The 15,116-nt window shown below is 43.8% G+C and overlaps 2 protein-coding genes across 2 annotated transcripts in view; both read left to right on the forward strand.

The window, feature by feature from the left end:
* Nucleotides 1-6,078, forward strand: part of LOC102487858 (acyl-coenzyme A thioesterase 1) — an 8,451-nt gene extending 2,373 nt beyond the window's left edge. Inside the window, exons 2-3 of the mRNA XM_006170566.3 lie at nucleotides 4,888-5,087; nucleotides 5,354-6,078. Of these exons, the coding sequence (XP_006170628.2) occupies nucleotides 4,888-5,087; nucleotides 5,354-5,929 (776 nt within the window). The 3' untranslated portion in view covers nucleotides 5,930-6,078. The remainder of the gene's footprint in view (nucleotides 1-4,887; nucleotides 5,088-5,353) is intronic.
* A 6,642-nt stretch (nucleotides 6,079-12,720) lies between these two features.
* DNAL1 (dynein axonemal light chain 1) overlaps nucleotides 12,721-15,116 on the forward strand; it is a 40,770-nt gene continuing 38,374 nt past the window's right edge. Inside the window, exon 1 of the mRNA XM_006170526.3 lies at nucleotides 12,721-12,816. Coding sequence (XP_006170588.1) covers nucleotides 12,814-12,816 — 3 coding nt within the window. The 5' untranslated portion in view covers nucleotides 12,721-12,813. The remainder of the gene's footprint in view (nucleotides 12,817-15,116) is intronic.

The following is a 15,116-nucleotide window of genomic DNA, read 5'->3' on the forward strand; positions in this document are numbered from 1 at the left end:
GAGGTTTATGAAAGCTAGCTTTTTTTTTTTTTTTCTTTTTGTTTCCTAGAGTCTAGGACCTAGACAACAGGTGGAACACTGCTTCCCCTAAATGGTGGCTAGGGTCTAATTTAAGGGGTACCAGGTGCTCTGGTACTTCTGCAAGCTGCCAGCTTTCCAAACTCTTGGTGCTGCAGACATTATGCCTGCGAGCACCCAGCATCCTCCTTGCATGATGCTATACTAAGCATACAACTGCTGCGGACTTTCCCCTGTTAGGTGCTTGAATTAATGATTGATATATCTATATCTATATCTATATCTATATCTATATCTATATCTATATCTATATCTATATCTATATCTATCTATCTATCTATCTATCTATCTATCTATCTATCTATCTGAATGGCTATGTCGCTGGACTCCCACGTAGTCGACCGCGGTTCGAGTCCCGGACCCAGTGGCCTAAAACTCGCGCCGGAGCTGGGACCAGCAGTTAGCGTAATGGCTATGTTGCTGAACTCCCACGTAATCGATCGCTGTTGGAGTCCCGGACCCGGTGGCTTAGAGCTCATGCCGGGGACGTGTGCGTGCGTGCCCTGGGATCCCCAGAGGAGAATGAAGGAGAAGGGATTGCGTCGTGGCCGTCCCCCCTGGGGGGTGATTTCTCGCTTTCTGTCTCTCTGTCTCTCTCTGTCTGGCAAGCACACGCGCCCTGTGGCAAAAATCTCTCCAAAAAAAAAGTTCAGTCTGGCCGAACCGTGTTTCAAGTCCCAGCTCTAGTGACTTGTTTTTTCACTTTCCTTCTCTCTGTCTCTGTCTCTGTCTCTCTCTGGTGAGTGCATGTGGCCTATAGCAAATTAGGGGGGAAAAAGATAAATTAAATTAAATGAGTAATTCTTAAAAAAAAAAAAAAAGCCTTATCTCATTCTTACTCCCAGGAACCTTAGGAACTACTAAGAACTTAAAACTGAGATTTGAAATATTGTCATAGTGGGTCAGCAGGTGGCATGGTAGTTAAGAACTCCCATATAGTAACCAGCAGTTAGCGTAATGGCTATGTCGCTGGACTCCCACGTAGTCGACCGCGGTTCGTGTCCCGGACCCGGTGGCTTAAAACTCACGCCGGGTGCGTGTGCGTGTGTGCCCAAGATCCCGAGAGGAGAATGGAGGAGAAGGGATTGTGGCGTGACCATCCCCCCGGGGGGATGATTTCTCGCTTTCTGTCTCTATGTCTCTCTCTGTCTGTCTGGCGAGCGCACGCGCCCTACAGTGACAATCTCTCCAAAAAAAAAAAAAAAGAACTCCCATATGGCTAACTGTGGTTTGAGCCCCAGACCTGGTGGCTTGAAAATCATGCCAGGTGGTGTGCATGTGTGACAGAAATCCTGAGAGGAGAATAGAGAAGGGCCATCCCCTCTGGGGAGGGTGATATCTCACTTTCATGTTCTCTGTCTCTCTCTGGTGAGTATACACAACCTATGGCAAAAATCTTTAAAAAATTAAAAAAAAAAAAAAAGAGCTGTAGCTGGGATGGGGAACAGAGTGAACTTTTTTGGACATGGTCTATAATAAGTTCAGGCAAATTTCATTCTGGGCATTAAATGACTAAATCTAAACAAATACATTTTCACTAATTTTATTATTTTATTATTATTTTGCCAGAGAGCATGTACACTGGACAGAGAGGCAGAGAGAGGGAAAGCATCCCCCAGTGGGGCTTGGCCAGTCTCCTCTCCATTCTGTCAGGATTTGTGCCCTCATGGCACTCACACCACTTGGCATGGGGGCAGTCCTGGAACAATGGTTTGCCATGTGGGATCCTGCTTCCTTAATCAGTAGGCCATGAGGCAGGCCCTAACTCTCACTTATTTTAACGTGGTAATCAGATTAGTATCTTGAAGCTGGTGACTGAGAAAACTCTATTTCTGGGATGATTTAATGGTCTATATGTTATCTTTTTTGTAGTTTGCTTTAGGGTTCTTGACACTACCTTGAATCTGGAAATGCCTGAGATCCAATTTTTAAGAAGCAGATCAAGACATGCTGAGATAGCTGAATGTTAAGAAAACCACTTTCTAAAAATCAGTGCTTTGGGTCACCCAAGTGGTGTGGTGGTTAAGGTGAGTGGATACCATGTGACCAACTGAATAGTTTGAGTCCCAGACCCAGTGACTTGAGAAACATGCCAGGTATGTGTGCATGAGTGCCCAAAATCCGGAGGAGGCATTGCATCCCTGAGAGGTGCTTTCACACTTTCTCTCTACTTCTCTATCTCTCTCTGGCAAACATGTGTGTCCTGTAACAAACTAAAAAAAGGATTAAATAAAAATAATATATTATTTTAATTATAATTTTAATATATTATTTTAATTAATATATATACCTCGCTTCTACTTGGGTAGCTAGAAGACACTAACTTGTTTCTAGATTTGAAAATCTAGAAATGGCCACTGGCACTGATCTCTTAGATCTCTTAGTTTAGTTTTTGTGCTAATGGTCTCATCTCTTATTTTGTTCTTAGATTTTTTTATTTTTTAAATTTTGCCAGAGGGCATGTGTGCTTGCTGGAGAGAGAGAGAAAGTGAGAAAGTACCCCCTCCCCCGACAGGGGATAGTCACACCACAATCTCTTTTACTCTATATCTCCCTTCTTTTGAGATTCTGGGCATACATGTGCCATATGTGTTTTCCAAGTCTCCAGGTCCAGACTCAAACCATGCATTTGGCCATTTGGGATCCAACTGTCTTAACTACCACACCACCAGTTGGCATCTTTTCAGATATTTCTTAAAAATAATTATTTTATTGGGAACCAGCAGTTAGCGTAATGGCTATGTCGCTGGACTCCCACGTAGTCGACCGTGGTTCGTGTCCCGGACCCGGTGGCTTAAAACTCATGCCGGGTGCGTGTGCGTGCATGCCCAAGATCCCGAGAGGAGAATGGAGGAGAAGGGATTGCGGCGTGACCACCCTGGGGGGTGATTTCTCGCTTTCTGTCTCTATGTCTCTCTCTGTCTGTCTGGCGAGCGCATGTGCCCTACAGTGAAAATCTCTCAAAAAAATTATTATTTTATTCAACTTTATTTATTTACTTATTTATTTTAATTTGGCCAGAGAAAGACAGAGTGAGAGAGAGAGGGAAAGTGAGAAAGCAAACCATCAGGTCTGGGACTCGAACTGCGGTCAGCCATGTGGGAATCTAGCACCCTAACCACCATGCCACCTGTTGCCCACCCCCTTTTCAGATTTATTTGGCACTTTTACTTGAAATGACACAGAGGCATGTATCTGAAGAAAATACTAGATGACAATTAGCTGAGAAATTTTTCTCTTGGAATGGTGACTGAATAATACAATCCCCAACAGAAATATTGAAAGAGAAATAACAGCCTACCTGTAGCCCTGGATTATGTGAACTGGATCCCACATGACCAACTGTGTGGTAAGAGTCCTAAACCCATTGGCTTGGAAAACATGCTAGGCATGTGTGCATGAGTGCCTTAAATCCCAACAGGATGGAGAAATGATGGAGAAATGGAGAAGGGATTATGGAATGACCATCTCCCATAGGCGGGTACTTTCTTGATCTCTCTCTCTCTCTCCTCTGTGAGTACATGTACCCTCTGACATAAAGAAAAGAGAGGAGGAAAGACAGGAAAAGAGGGGAGAAAAAATAACAAACCAATTTATTAGTGATATTAGCTTGACATTTTTCACACAGGTTGTTCACTTTATATTATACCTTCATTAGACCTTTAAAACAGTTTAACTTTTTTTTTTTTTTTTTAAGAGAGAGATTTTGCTGTAGGGTGTGCTCGCCAGAGAGACAGAGAAAGTCAGAGACACATAAAGCAAGAAATCACCCCTGGGGGGGATGGCCATGCCACAGTCCCTTCTCCTCTACTTTCCTCTTGGGACTTAGCACGCAAGCACATGTGCCCAGCATGAATTTTAAGATGCTGGATCTAGGACTCAAATCACAATCAATGACATGGGAGTCCAGCGACCTAACCATCTGCTGGTCCCAGTTTAGCCCTTTCTAAAAAAGAATTATTTACTTAATTTTACTTATTATTGTTACTATTTATTTTTTTAAATTTTGCAATAGGGCATGTGTGCTCACATGTGGCCATGTGAGTCCAGTGCCTTAACCACCATGCCACCTGCTTGTCCCAGTTTAGCCCTTTTTAAATTATAGATTTGGGTGGTTTTTTTTTTTTTTTTTGAGAGGTTTTTGCTATAGGGTGCATGTGCTCACCAGACAGACAGAGAGAGACAGAGAGACAGAAAGTGAGAAATCACCCCCCAGGGGGGATGGCCACGCCGCAATCCCTTCTCCTCCATTCTCCTCTCGGGATCTTGGGCACACACGCAAACACACCCGGCGTGAGTCTAAGCCACCGTGTCTGGGATTCGAACTGCGGTCGCCTACATGCGAGTCCAGCGACATAGCCATTACACTAACTGCTGGTCCCAAGATTTTGGTGGTTTTGACTGTATCTTAAATTTATTGAGATATTAACGGGCCCTTTAAATAGGTTTTGTTGTTGTTATTGTTGTTGTTGTTGTTTTGCTATAGGGAGTATGCTCACCAGAGAGAGACAAAGAGAGGGAAAGTGAGAAATCACCCCCCAGGAGGATGGCCACACTGAAAAATCTCTTCTCCATTCTCCTCTCTGGATATTGGGCACACATGAACAAGTGTTCAGCATGTTTTTCAAGCTGTCAGGTCCATGACTTGAACTACCTGGTTGACCATGTGGGATCCAGCACCTTAACCTTCATATTTTTTAAAAGATATATTATACAACTGGAATTTTAAATAGAAGGTCTTGGCTAGGTATTATAGTCCATCAAATGTTCTCTCATCTGATCTGAGGAATCCCCTTTCCTGATTTATAGGAGATGGTCCTTTTCCTGGATTGATTGATATGTTTGGTGATGGAGGATTAAATGAATCTCGGACGAGTCTCCTAGCTTGTCGAGGTTTTGCTACTCTGGCTTTGCCATTGTTTGGCTATGAAGATCTACCTCCGATCATGAAGGACTTAAATTTAGATTACTTTGAAGAGGCAGCTAAATTTGTGCAAAGTCACCCCAAGGTGAGTGGGGTGGTAAAGCAAACTGTGTTTAAGTTGATCTCATTAGAGCCAGAAAACAGTGAATAAAGAAAGTAGTACTAATGGGTTCAAAAATATCTACAACAAATACCTGTTGAGTGAATGAAAAAATAACATAAAGAAGTAGATGGCTATCTGATAAATCCATAAAAGACTTTCTTTTATTGTGGACTCCATGGACCCCACTAACAATCACTTTTTTCCCATTGTCTCTTTCCATGTTTGTCTTCTTTTTCTTCAATCTGTAGGTAAAAGGTCCAAACATTGGAGTGATTGGCTCAGGCAAAGGGGCAGAGCTGGCATTTTCCATGGCTAGCTTTCTTCCAAGTATAGCTGCGGTGGTGAGCATCAATGGTTGCGTCTCTAACACAGCCACTACCCTTACGTGCGGTAGAGTAATCCTGCCAGGACTACCTTTGAACCTAGACAAAATCTCTGCCACTGATTCAGGAGTATATGATGTTAAAGAAGCACTGGAAGACCCCTTGGATCCAGCCTATCAGGAAAGTCGTATTCCTCTGGAAAAAGCCAGTGCCCATTTCCTTTTTATTGTTGGAGAGGATGACAGGCATTGGAAGAGCTCTGTTTATGCCGACATAGCTATGAAGCACCTCACAGAGCACGGGAAGACAAATTTCACTCTTTTGAGCTACCCTGATGCTGGGCACAGAATAGACCCTCCTTATAGCCCTTTCTTCGCAGTAGCCCTGGATCCTGTATTGGGGGTGTCTGTTTTGGGAGGTGGGCAGCTCAAAGCTCATGCCATTGCTCAGATTGAGTCTTGGAAGAAGATCTTGGAATTTTTGCACTTGCACCTAGGGTAAAAGCTGACTGGAAGATGTTTCAGAGCAAATCAAGGGAAAGACGGAATATTTCTGACAATTGATGACTGACATCTGAACTTCTCATGGGCATTTGCAAGCTTTTTAAAATACAAATATTTGGGCCAGTAGGTGGCGCAGAAGCTAAGACAGTTGGATCCCACATGGCCCACAGCATGGTTTAAGTCCTGGGCCTGGCAGTTTGAAAAATACGCTGGGCAGGAACCAGTAGTTGGTGTAAAGGCTATGTCACTGGACTCCCATGTAGTCGACTATGGTTCGAGTCACGGACCTGGTGGCTTAAACTCACGCCAGATGTGTGTGTGTGCGTGCCCAAGATCCTGAGAGAATGGAGAAGGGATTGTGGCATAGCCATCCCCCCTGAGGGGTGATTTCTCACTTTCTGTCTTTCTCTCTCTCTCTGTCTTTCTGGCGAGCGCATGCACCCTTTAGCAAAAACCTCTCAAATAAATAAATAAATAAAGTTAAATAAAATAATTTTTAAAAAAATAGACAGTGGGCTGGCCCTGTAGCCTAGTGGTAAAGGGTGCCAGATCCCAAATGGCCAAACTTCCGACAGGATGTAGAAATGGAGGAGAAGGGATTGCAGTGTCACCACACCCCATTGAGGCTGCCTTCTCTCTCTCTCTCTCTCTCTGGTGAGCTCATATGCCCTCTGGCAACTAAAAAAAGAAAAAAGTTCTAGTCCCAAATTTATAATTACATATACAGACAACGTAATTAACTGACAGAGTTCATCTCTTTCACTTGCCACCAAAACCTTAATTATCGCTGGTGAGTGTATTTTCAATTAAAATAATTTTAGATGACATTATGAGTTCTGATTCTAAACGTTAGAAATGTGTGGAATTAAGGTGGCATGGTGTTTAAGGCATTGGACTTCCACATGGTTGATCACAGTTTAAGTTCCAAACCCAGTAGCTTAAAATCACACCAGGAATGTGTGCATGTGTGCCCAAAATCCTGAGAGGAAACTGGGAGGAGAAGGGACTGTGGCGTGGCCTTCCCCTCGGAGGGTAATTTCTCACTTTGCCTCTGTCTTTCTCTGTTGAGCACACATGCCCAATGGTAAAAAAAAAAAAAAAAAAATAAATGTGTAATTGGAAGATGTTAACAATACTGGTCCTTACCATAATTTAGCTTGTTTTTTGTTTTCACATATTTAAAGGAAAAAAATAAACACATTAATTACTCACTTTTGATTCTGTTTGATCAGTGGATCTTGTGCTCAGAACTTTTTTTTTGTGAACTGACCTTTATTTTATTACCTTGCCTACAAATCATGCATGAATGCCTTGAATAAACTCATTTTCACTCAGCAAAATTCAAAAGGGGACACATTAGAAATATTCGTTTCTGGTGTAGGAAAAGCCTTTCAACAGTCCCTAAATGATTTTCACAAAATAAAAAAAATGGACCCTCGTCTTACAGAAGTTTTGGCTTAATTTTACCAAGTACCAAGATGTGCCACAATAGTGGCAAGGCAGAGGCAAGTTAACAGAAGTTACTAATATAACAATATATTGCAGTCTGAAAACAGCCACTGTTTGTTTACTGACCAAAATTTTTACTGACCAAAATATTACTTACAAAAATAATCATGGCGGATACCTTAGTTCATCCTTCTAACAAATCTGTCGATCTAGTCTTCCCTGTTGTCAGCATCTCTAACTTCTACAAAATGGGTGGTCTTTTTTCTTCATTCCACCTCGTGGAGATGATAATTTGAAGGGCCACAGGAAGTTATTTGCTTCTTTGAAGCGTTTTCCAACTGTACAGATTTCATGAATCAGATCCTCCATGCAGATGATGCCAGATTTACCAAGAGATCGTGCAATCAAAGAGTTATCTGTCAAAGCAATTAATTTCTTATTGATTTTGCAGTAACCACACTTGTAGATCATTTTATTTACTGACTTCAGGTTCGGGTACCCCCATGCAATATATGGTTCCACAATTCTCAGCATGTTAATTGAAGCCTTGTTGAGCTTAACAAAGGTGCCATTGAAGATCTGGAAAAGATGAAGCTGCAACACCTTTCAAACCTTTGGGCTCACTCCATTGATACCTCTGATCCTGATGACAAACGCCAATTTGGGTTCTGCAGGTACATAGAAACTGCCAGCTTTTCTTGCCATCCTGGCCACGCTAATCTCAGTTCTGTACATCTGTCTATATTCCTCATGATAGTGCTTAGCTTTTTCATAGATAAGCTTCCTCCTTGCCTTTTGAAGCATCTTTTGAGCAAACTTCTTTTTCAGCGCTTGATCTTCAGCTCTGCAAAATTCCTTCGCTTTTCCTTAAGGGCTTCTGGCATAGCAGGAAACTTTTCCTTGGTTTCTGCTACAGCAGGAACCTTCTATTTCTTCTCTTGAATGCCCTCCATGTTTCCAGCCTAAAAGAGAGCTTCAGAACTATTTTGGGGATGATCTTCTTGACAGATGTTAGAGTGTTACTACCGTAACTTCTGGTATTAACGGCCTCCACCAAATTACCATTATTTTAAAAACTGAATGCAAGTTTCATATTATTACCTTTTTTCTTTTCTTTTCTTTTTTTTTTTGGAGAGGTTTTTGCTATAGGGCGCATGAGCTCGCCAGAAAGACAGAGAGATACAGAGAGACAGAAAGTGAGAAATCAACACCCAGGGGGCTGGACACACCACAATCCCTTCTCCTCCATTCTCCGCTTGAGATCTTGGGCAAGCACGCACACACGTCCGGCGTGAGTTTAAGCCACCAGGTCCGGGACTCGAACCAGAGTCAACTACATGGGAATTCAACGACATAGCCATTAAGCCAACTGCTGGTCCTCAAGTTTCATATTATTAACAAATCAACAAACAAGTATATATGTACATACACACAGTACCTCCTAATTTGGAGGTTTTTCATGTATTAAATAAAAAAAAATCTTAAGACAATTTAGAGTTTAATTGGACGAAAACACAATTCTTTTTAGTTTTTTTCAAAGAGGTTTTTGCTATAGGGCATGTGAGCTCACCAGAAAGAGACAGAAAGCGAGAAATCACCCTCTAGGGGGATGGCCATACTCCAATCCCTTCTCCTCCATTCTCCTCTCGGGACCTTGGGCACACATGCACACGGCCCGGTGTGAGTTTAAGCCACCAGATCCGGGTCTCGAACTGTGGTTGACTATATGGGAGTCCAGCGACATTGCCATTATGTTAACTGCTGGTCCCGCAAAAACACAATTTTAATCCTGCAGCCCCTCCCCCCCCCCGAATGACTTCAAAAATGAATGACTCCCAGGGAACTCCGAATAGCCACGTGATGGGCAACATTTTTTTCCTTTTTTTTTTAAGAGGTTTTTACCATAGTATGCGTGTGCTCACCAGAGAGACAAACACAGAGAGAGAAAGTGAGAAATCACCCCCCGGGCGGGGGGATGGTCACGCCACAATCCCTTCTCCTCCATTTTCTTCCTGAGATCTTGGGTACTCATGCACATGTACCCATGGCGTGATTTTCAAGCCACCGGGTCTGGGACTCAAACCATGGATAGCCATGTGGGATTCCAATAATGTAACCACTATGCCATCTGCTGTCCCCCAAGAAGCAGACTTCTATGTGAGCTTGTAGTTTGTTTATAAGAACTAAAACATGAGTACAGGGGCTTTTTCAGGTCAATTCACTTTAAGACATGTAAGATCTTAAAAAGAGATTTATTTAAAAATGAACCAAAAACAGAGTGAGGGGAGATATGGGCTTTTAATCTAATAACTATATAAGAACCATGAGCTGAGAAATGATTGAAATTTGATACATCCTCATTCTAATATGAATGGAAAAGCCTCTTGACTATGCAACTTTTAAAGAATATTTATTAAATATTATTTATTATTCTTTTTTATAATTATTTTTTATTTTATTTATTCATTCATTCATTTATTTTTTAATTTGACCAGAGACAGAGGGTGAGAGTGAGAGAGAGAGGAAGTGAGAAAGCAAGCCACCAGATTCAGGACTTGAACCCTGGTCAGCCATGTGGGAGTGTCCAGTGCCTTAACCACCATGCCACCTGCTGGGCCCTATTATTCTTTTTAAATCTGATCAGAGAGAGAAACGTAGAGAGAGAGGGAAAATGAGAAAGCAAGCCGCCAGGTCCAGGACTCAAACCATGGTTGACCATGTGGAGTGCATCAACTACCATGCCACCTGCTGGTCCTGACTATATAATCTATATAATTAGTGTCTATACAAGGTTTAAGTTCTTCTCTTATTTTGAGATAATAATTTAGCTGTTTGTTCAATCTGTAATCATCTGTTAAATGTGACAATTTTATTCTACTCTCTTGTTCTATCTACATTCTTGTTTAAAAATTAAAAATTTCTTAACACATTTGAGCCTGTTTTCTACTATGCTTTTCAAAGGGCTGATAAATTTTCTGAATTTGGGGAAGCTTTGCACAAAAGGTGCAAGTGTCTGAATTTTTTTTTTTTTTTAAGATTTTTGCCATAGGCCAAGTGAGCTAGCCAAAGAGAAACAGAGACAGAGAGAAAGGGAAAGTGAGAAATCACCTGCAGAGTGGAGGATGGCTATGCCACAGTCTTCTCCTCCATTCTCCTCTCAGATTTTTAGCCACATGAGCACACATGCCCCACTAGGATTTACTTTCTTTCTTTTTCTTTACTTTTTTTTTTTTTAAAGATTTTCACTATAGGGTGTGTGTGTCTGCTGGAGAGACCGAGAGAGACAGGGGAGAGAAAGTGAGAAATCAATCCCTAGGGAGATGGCCACACCACATTCCCTTCTCTTCCACTCTCCTCCCAGATTTTGGGCATGCACGTGCCCAGTGTGAGTTTTAAGCTGCTGGGTCCAGGACTTGAATTGTGGTCGGTCACATGGGAGTCTAGCATCTTAACCACTATGCCACCTATCGGCCCCGCCCCACTGTGTTTTTCTTTTTTTCCTTTTTTGAGAGATTTTTGCTATAGGGCGTGTGCACTTGCCAGAGAGACAGACAGAAAGCAAGAAATCACCCCCTGGGAGGATGGCCATGCTGCAATCTCTTCTCCATTCTTCTCTCAGGATTAGACACACGTGCCCAATGTGAGTTTCAAGCTGCTTCATCTGGGACTTTATCTATGGTCAACCATGTGGGAGCTCAGTGCTTTAAACACTATGCCACCTGCTGGCCCACCTGAAGCTCTTTTTTTGGTTAAGGTTTTTGCCATAGGGTGAGTATACTTTCCAGAGAGAAGCAGAGAGACAGTGAGGAGAAAGTGAGAAATCACCCTAGGAGGATAACCATGCAGCAATCCCTTTTCTTCCATTCTTCTTCTGGGATTTTGAGCACACACACACAGGCGCTCAGGGTGATTTTCAAGCTGCCAGGTCTGGGACTTCAACCGTGGTTGATCATGTGGGAATCCAGCACCTTAATCACCATGCCACCTGTTGGCCCACCTGAGGCTTTTAATACATATTGCCAAGAGCCCTCCAGAAAGGTATCCACTATAAACAGCAGGGTATGTTGTGTAGGTCCCTGTCTCCATACCCCTAGTAACTCTTTGTTGTTGTTGTTGTTACAATTTTTAGCTAATATAGTAGCTGGGGAGAAGCCACCTCCCTTATATAAAACCTGTGACATTTGAAAAATGGAACCCAGTTCCCAGCAGTTGCCTCAACTTTCCAAAGGGTCCAGAATAAGGAAATATAAGAAACTGGGTTATCAGTCTGGTGGTACAAGGTCCCATACAGTAAAATTCTCCTGAGCACCATTTGGTATCACTCCAGGCCTGATAAGGAACCCAGGCTCAACTTCTGCATAATTGGTCTTGGCAAGAGCCCACACTGGTGCTGCTACTGCAAAGTCACACTGACCCAGAAAGTAGCAGATAGAAGATCGAAAGCGAGTACTGGGAGGTCTAGCTTCCTAGCGATGGATCAAAAAGATCCATGAAGGGAACCAGCAGTTAGCGTAATGGCTATGTCGCTGGACTCCCACGTAGTCGACTGCGGTTCGCGTCCCAGACCCGGTGGCTTAAAACCCACGCCGGGCGCGTGTGCGTGCGTGCCCAAGATCCCAAGAGGAGAATGGAGGAGAAGGGATTGCGGTGTGGCCATCCCCTCTGGGGGGTGATTTCTCGCTTTCTGTCTCTCTGTCTCTGTCTGTCTGGTGAGCGCACGTGCCCTATAGTGAAAAACCTCTAAAAAAAAAATCCATGAAGTATTTCCCATGAAGTATTTCTTGTATGCTTACCCCACTGCCCTAACACCCCTGCCTATCAGTCAGGCAGAGGGTCTCCCAGAACAGCTTCATTACCCTGTGAAAGAAGCCCCTGCCTCCTGGTCAGGATGCTCAGGCAACTCCAGCGTCAGACCTCGAGGCCCGCTTTCTCTCAATAAACTTTCCATTTCTCTGGAGGTGAGGCCTCCGGAGTCTTACTCCAGACGGTGACAGATGGCGAGGAGAACTACAGCAGGCGGTTTAGACTAGGCGATCAACCAAGAGAGGGGAAAGGACACGGACAGGGAGAAGAGTTTTAAACGTTCTTTTATGCAAAGGGCAATAGTTGTGGGAAGGTCTTAGAGTTTTAACCTGCAGGCATGGCCGTGACCCCAGATCAGGGGAAATAGCCGTGGGTAGGAACGAGAACATCGGGCCACTCCGTGCGCGGTGAAGCCCCAGCCTCGGTGAAGGCAGCATCAGCGCAGCGGTCGGGCGGCAGGACCCGGCTGTCCGCCACGCCGTCCCACAATGCCCCGCTCGCGCCACCCCGGGGGCGGGGAGGCAGGACAGCTGCCGGGGTAGGCATCCGCGGGGAGCTCGGCGCAGTGCGCACGCGCACTGACCCCGGCGGGCCCTAGCAACCAGAGCAGTGACAGTAGCAACGGCCGGAATGGTGAGTACCCTCCGGGCCTCGCAGCCAAAGCTGAGCAGATTCGGAGTGGGTAAAGGTGACTGTGGAGGGCTGAGAGGGTAGGGGGCCTCGGACAGCAGAAGGGAGCTAGTAGCGGATGCTACGTCTGCGGAGTCGGAGGCCTGAGGCTTAGGATTCCCTTGCTGGGGATCTCCTGGGGTGACGGCGGCCTGGGGTGCGTTGGAGGTTGGGTTAAGGTGCAGGGACTCTGACACGAGAAGAGGGAACGCGAAGAGCTGGAAATTTTTGGAAAACAGCAGGTTGGAGTGGGAAAGGGGATGGGAAGGAGAGCGTGGAAAAAGATGTCTATTTACATAGAAGAGATTTTAATTCCCTCCCTGGCTAGATGGTGGGAGGGGCTGGTTAAGAGGTTTGGGAAACACCGAGTGCAGCGGTATTCGTAACCCGACGTGAACCGGGTTGCCTCGGAACACTGCACGTGCAGCGATTAGGTAACACCGTAATGGATAGACGCATGAGGACACTTTCTCAGTTTTCAGGATGCACACATCTGGGCTTACTGGAATGCAGATTTTTAACATGTGGTGGGTTCAGAAATGGCCTTTTCGACAATGTACCTCAAGTGATTCTAAAATTTGGGAGCCTCCCTCCATACTTTAATACCGCTGCCTTCGGTTGGAAACCTACCAGCAGCAGTATTAAAAACCTATCCAAGCAGAATTCTTTGTGAAGTACTGTAATGATTGTACCTACTTAGTGTGCTTATATACTTGGTAGTGCCTGTTAGTAGTCCGAAAGGGTTACAGACTCAGGCAAAGCTATTTAACAAAGTACAGGATTGTCTTGCCAGATGGAGATGTTTATGGAGAGTAGGTATATAGTTAGCTGTCTTCTTTTTGCTATTCTAGTGCTGTAAGTAGGCAGACTGAAATGGTGAAGAGGTCATGCTCCCCTCAACCACAGATTAAATACCACTCTTTGAAAAGTATAATAGTTCCCTTTCTCTCCACCTCCCCCCGTTGTTCTTATTTTATTCCACAGGTATTTAACTGAAAACCACTGTCAAGGAAAGAGAAACAGTTCTGGAACCTTTGTTTTTTTTTTCAGGTGAAGATAGACTCAGCCCTAAATGACTCTGAAAGCAACAAGAAGGGGGGTTATTGAAAATCCTGTTTGCTTCAGAACCATTAATTAGGTGAAGCCAGCTAAGACTATGGATTGGTAGTCACAGAGCCCTCCAGAAATAGAGGCCCACATAAGACTTAAATATCTTTCAAAATTAACTTCCAGTGACTTAAAAATTATATTGAACATTAAAAGCCAGATTTGGGGCTTCTCTGAAAAATCAGTAATACTGTGTTTCATTCTCCTGGAGCGCATTTTTTCACTTTTTAGTATTACTGGAATATGATAGTGTCGTATAATTGGCAGCATCTTTTCTTTCTTTATGATGCATAAAATGGGGTGTTACTTGTAATTGATGAAGTGTATATATATATATATGAAGAAATGGGGCATTAAGGCAACTCTTCCCTCCAAGACCTACCTGTTAACAGTTGTCTGGACCTGAGTAGAAGTTATCTTTACATGATTACGTGGGCTCTGTCCTTACCTGGCCAGCCTTCCCCATTAAAGATGCCCACTTGGTTTTTAGGCCTTTGAAGATGTTTTTGTTTTTCTTTTGGCATAGGGTGTTTGCACTTGCTGGAGAGAGGCCCAGAGAGACAGAAAGTGAGAAATCCCCTTCCATTGCTGATAGCCATGCAGCAATCCCTTCTCCTCCATTCTCCTCTTGGGATTGTGGGCACACATATGCATATGCCCCAGGTGCATGTGTCAGGTATGGGAATTGAACCATGTTCAGCCATGTTGGGAGTCCAGTGCCTTAACTTACCACCCCACCTGTTGGGCTGGGATTTGAGTTTTTGATTCTAAACTTTTTGATATCTAAAGGGGAACTAGTGATGGTATAGCAATTTATGTTGATACAACAGATAGCCAGATTACTTCCGCCTCTGTTTTCATGAACAGTGCTATCAAAGTGTTTCTTCTTTTTTAATTTTGCCAGAAAGCATTTGCACTTGCTGGACATACAGAAAGCAAGAAAGCACCCCCATGGGGAGTGGTCATACTACCATCCCTTCTCCTCTATTTCTCCCTCCTTTCAGGATTTTGGGCATGTATGCATAGGTACCCTGTGTGTTTTTCAAGCTGCCAGGTCTGGGACTTGAAGTGTATGTAGTCAACAGTGTGGGATCTAGCTGCCTTTACCACCAAGCCAGTGGCTGTCACATCCATGTGTTCTTCTGCTTTTTTTTTGT

This window comes from Tupaia chinensis, unplaced genomic scaffold (assembly GCF_000334495.1).
Source record: "Tupaia chinensis unplaced genomic scaffold, TupChi_1.0 Scaffold148607_1, whole genome shotgun sequence".
Lineage (NCBI taxonomy): Eukaryota > Metazoa > Chordata > Mammalia > Scandentia > Tupaiidae > Tupaia > Tupaia belangeri.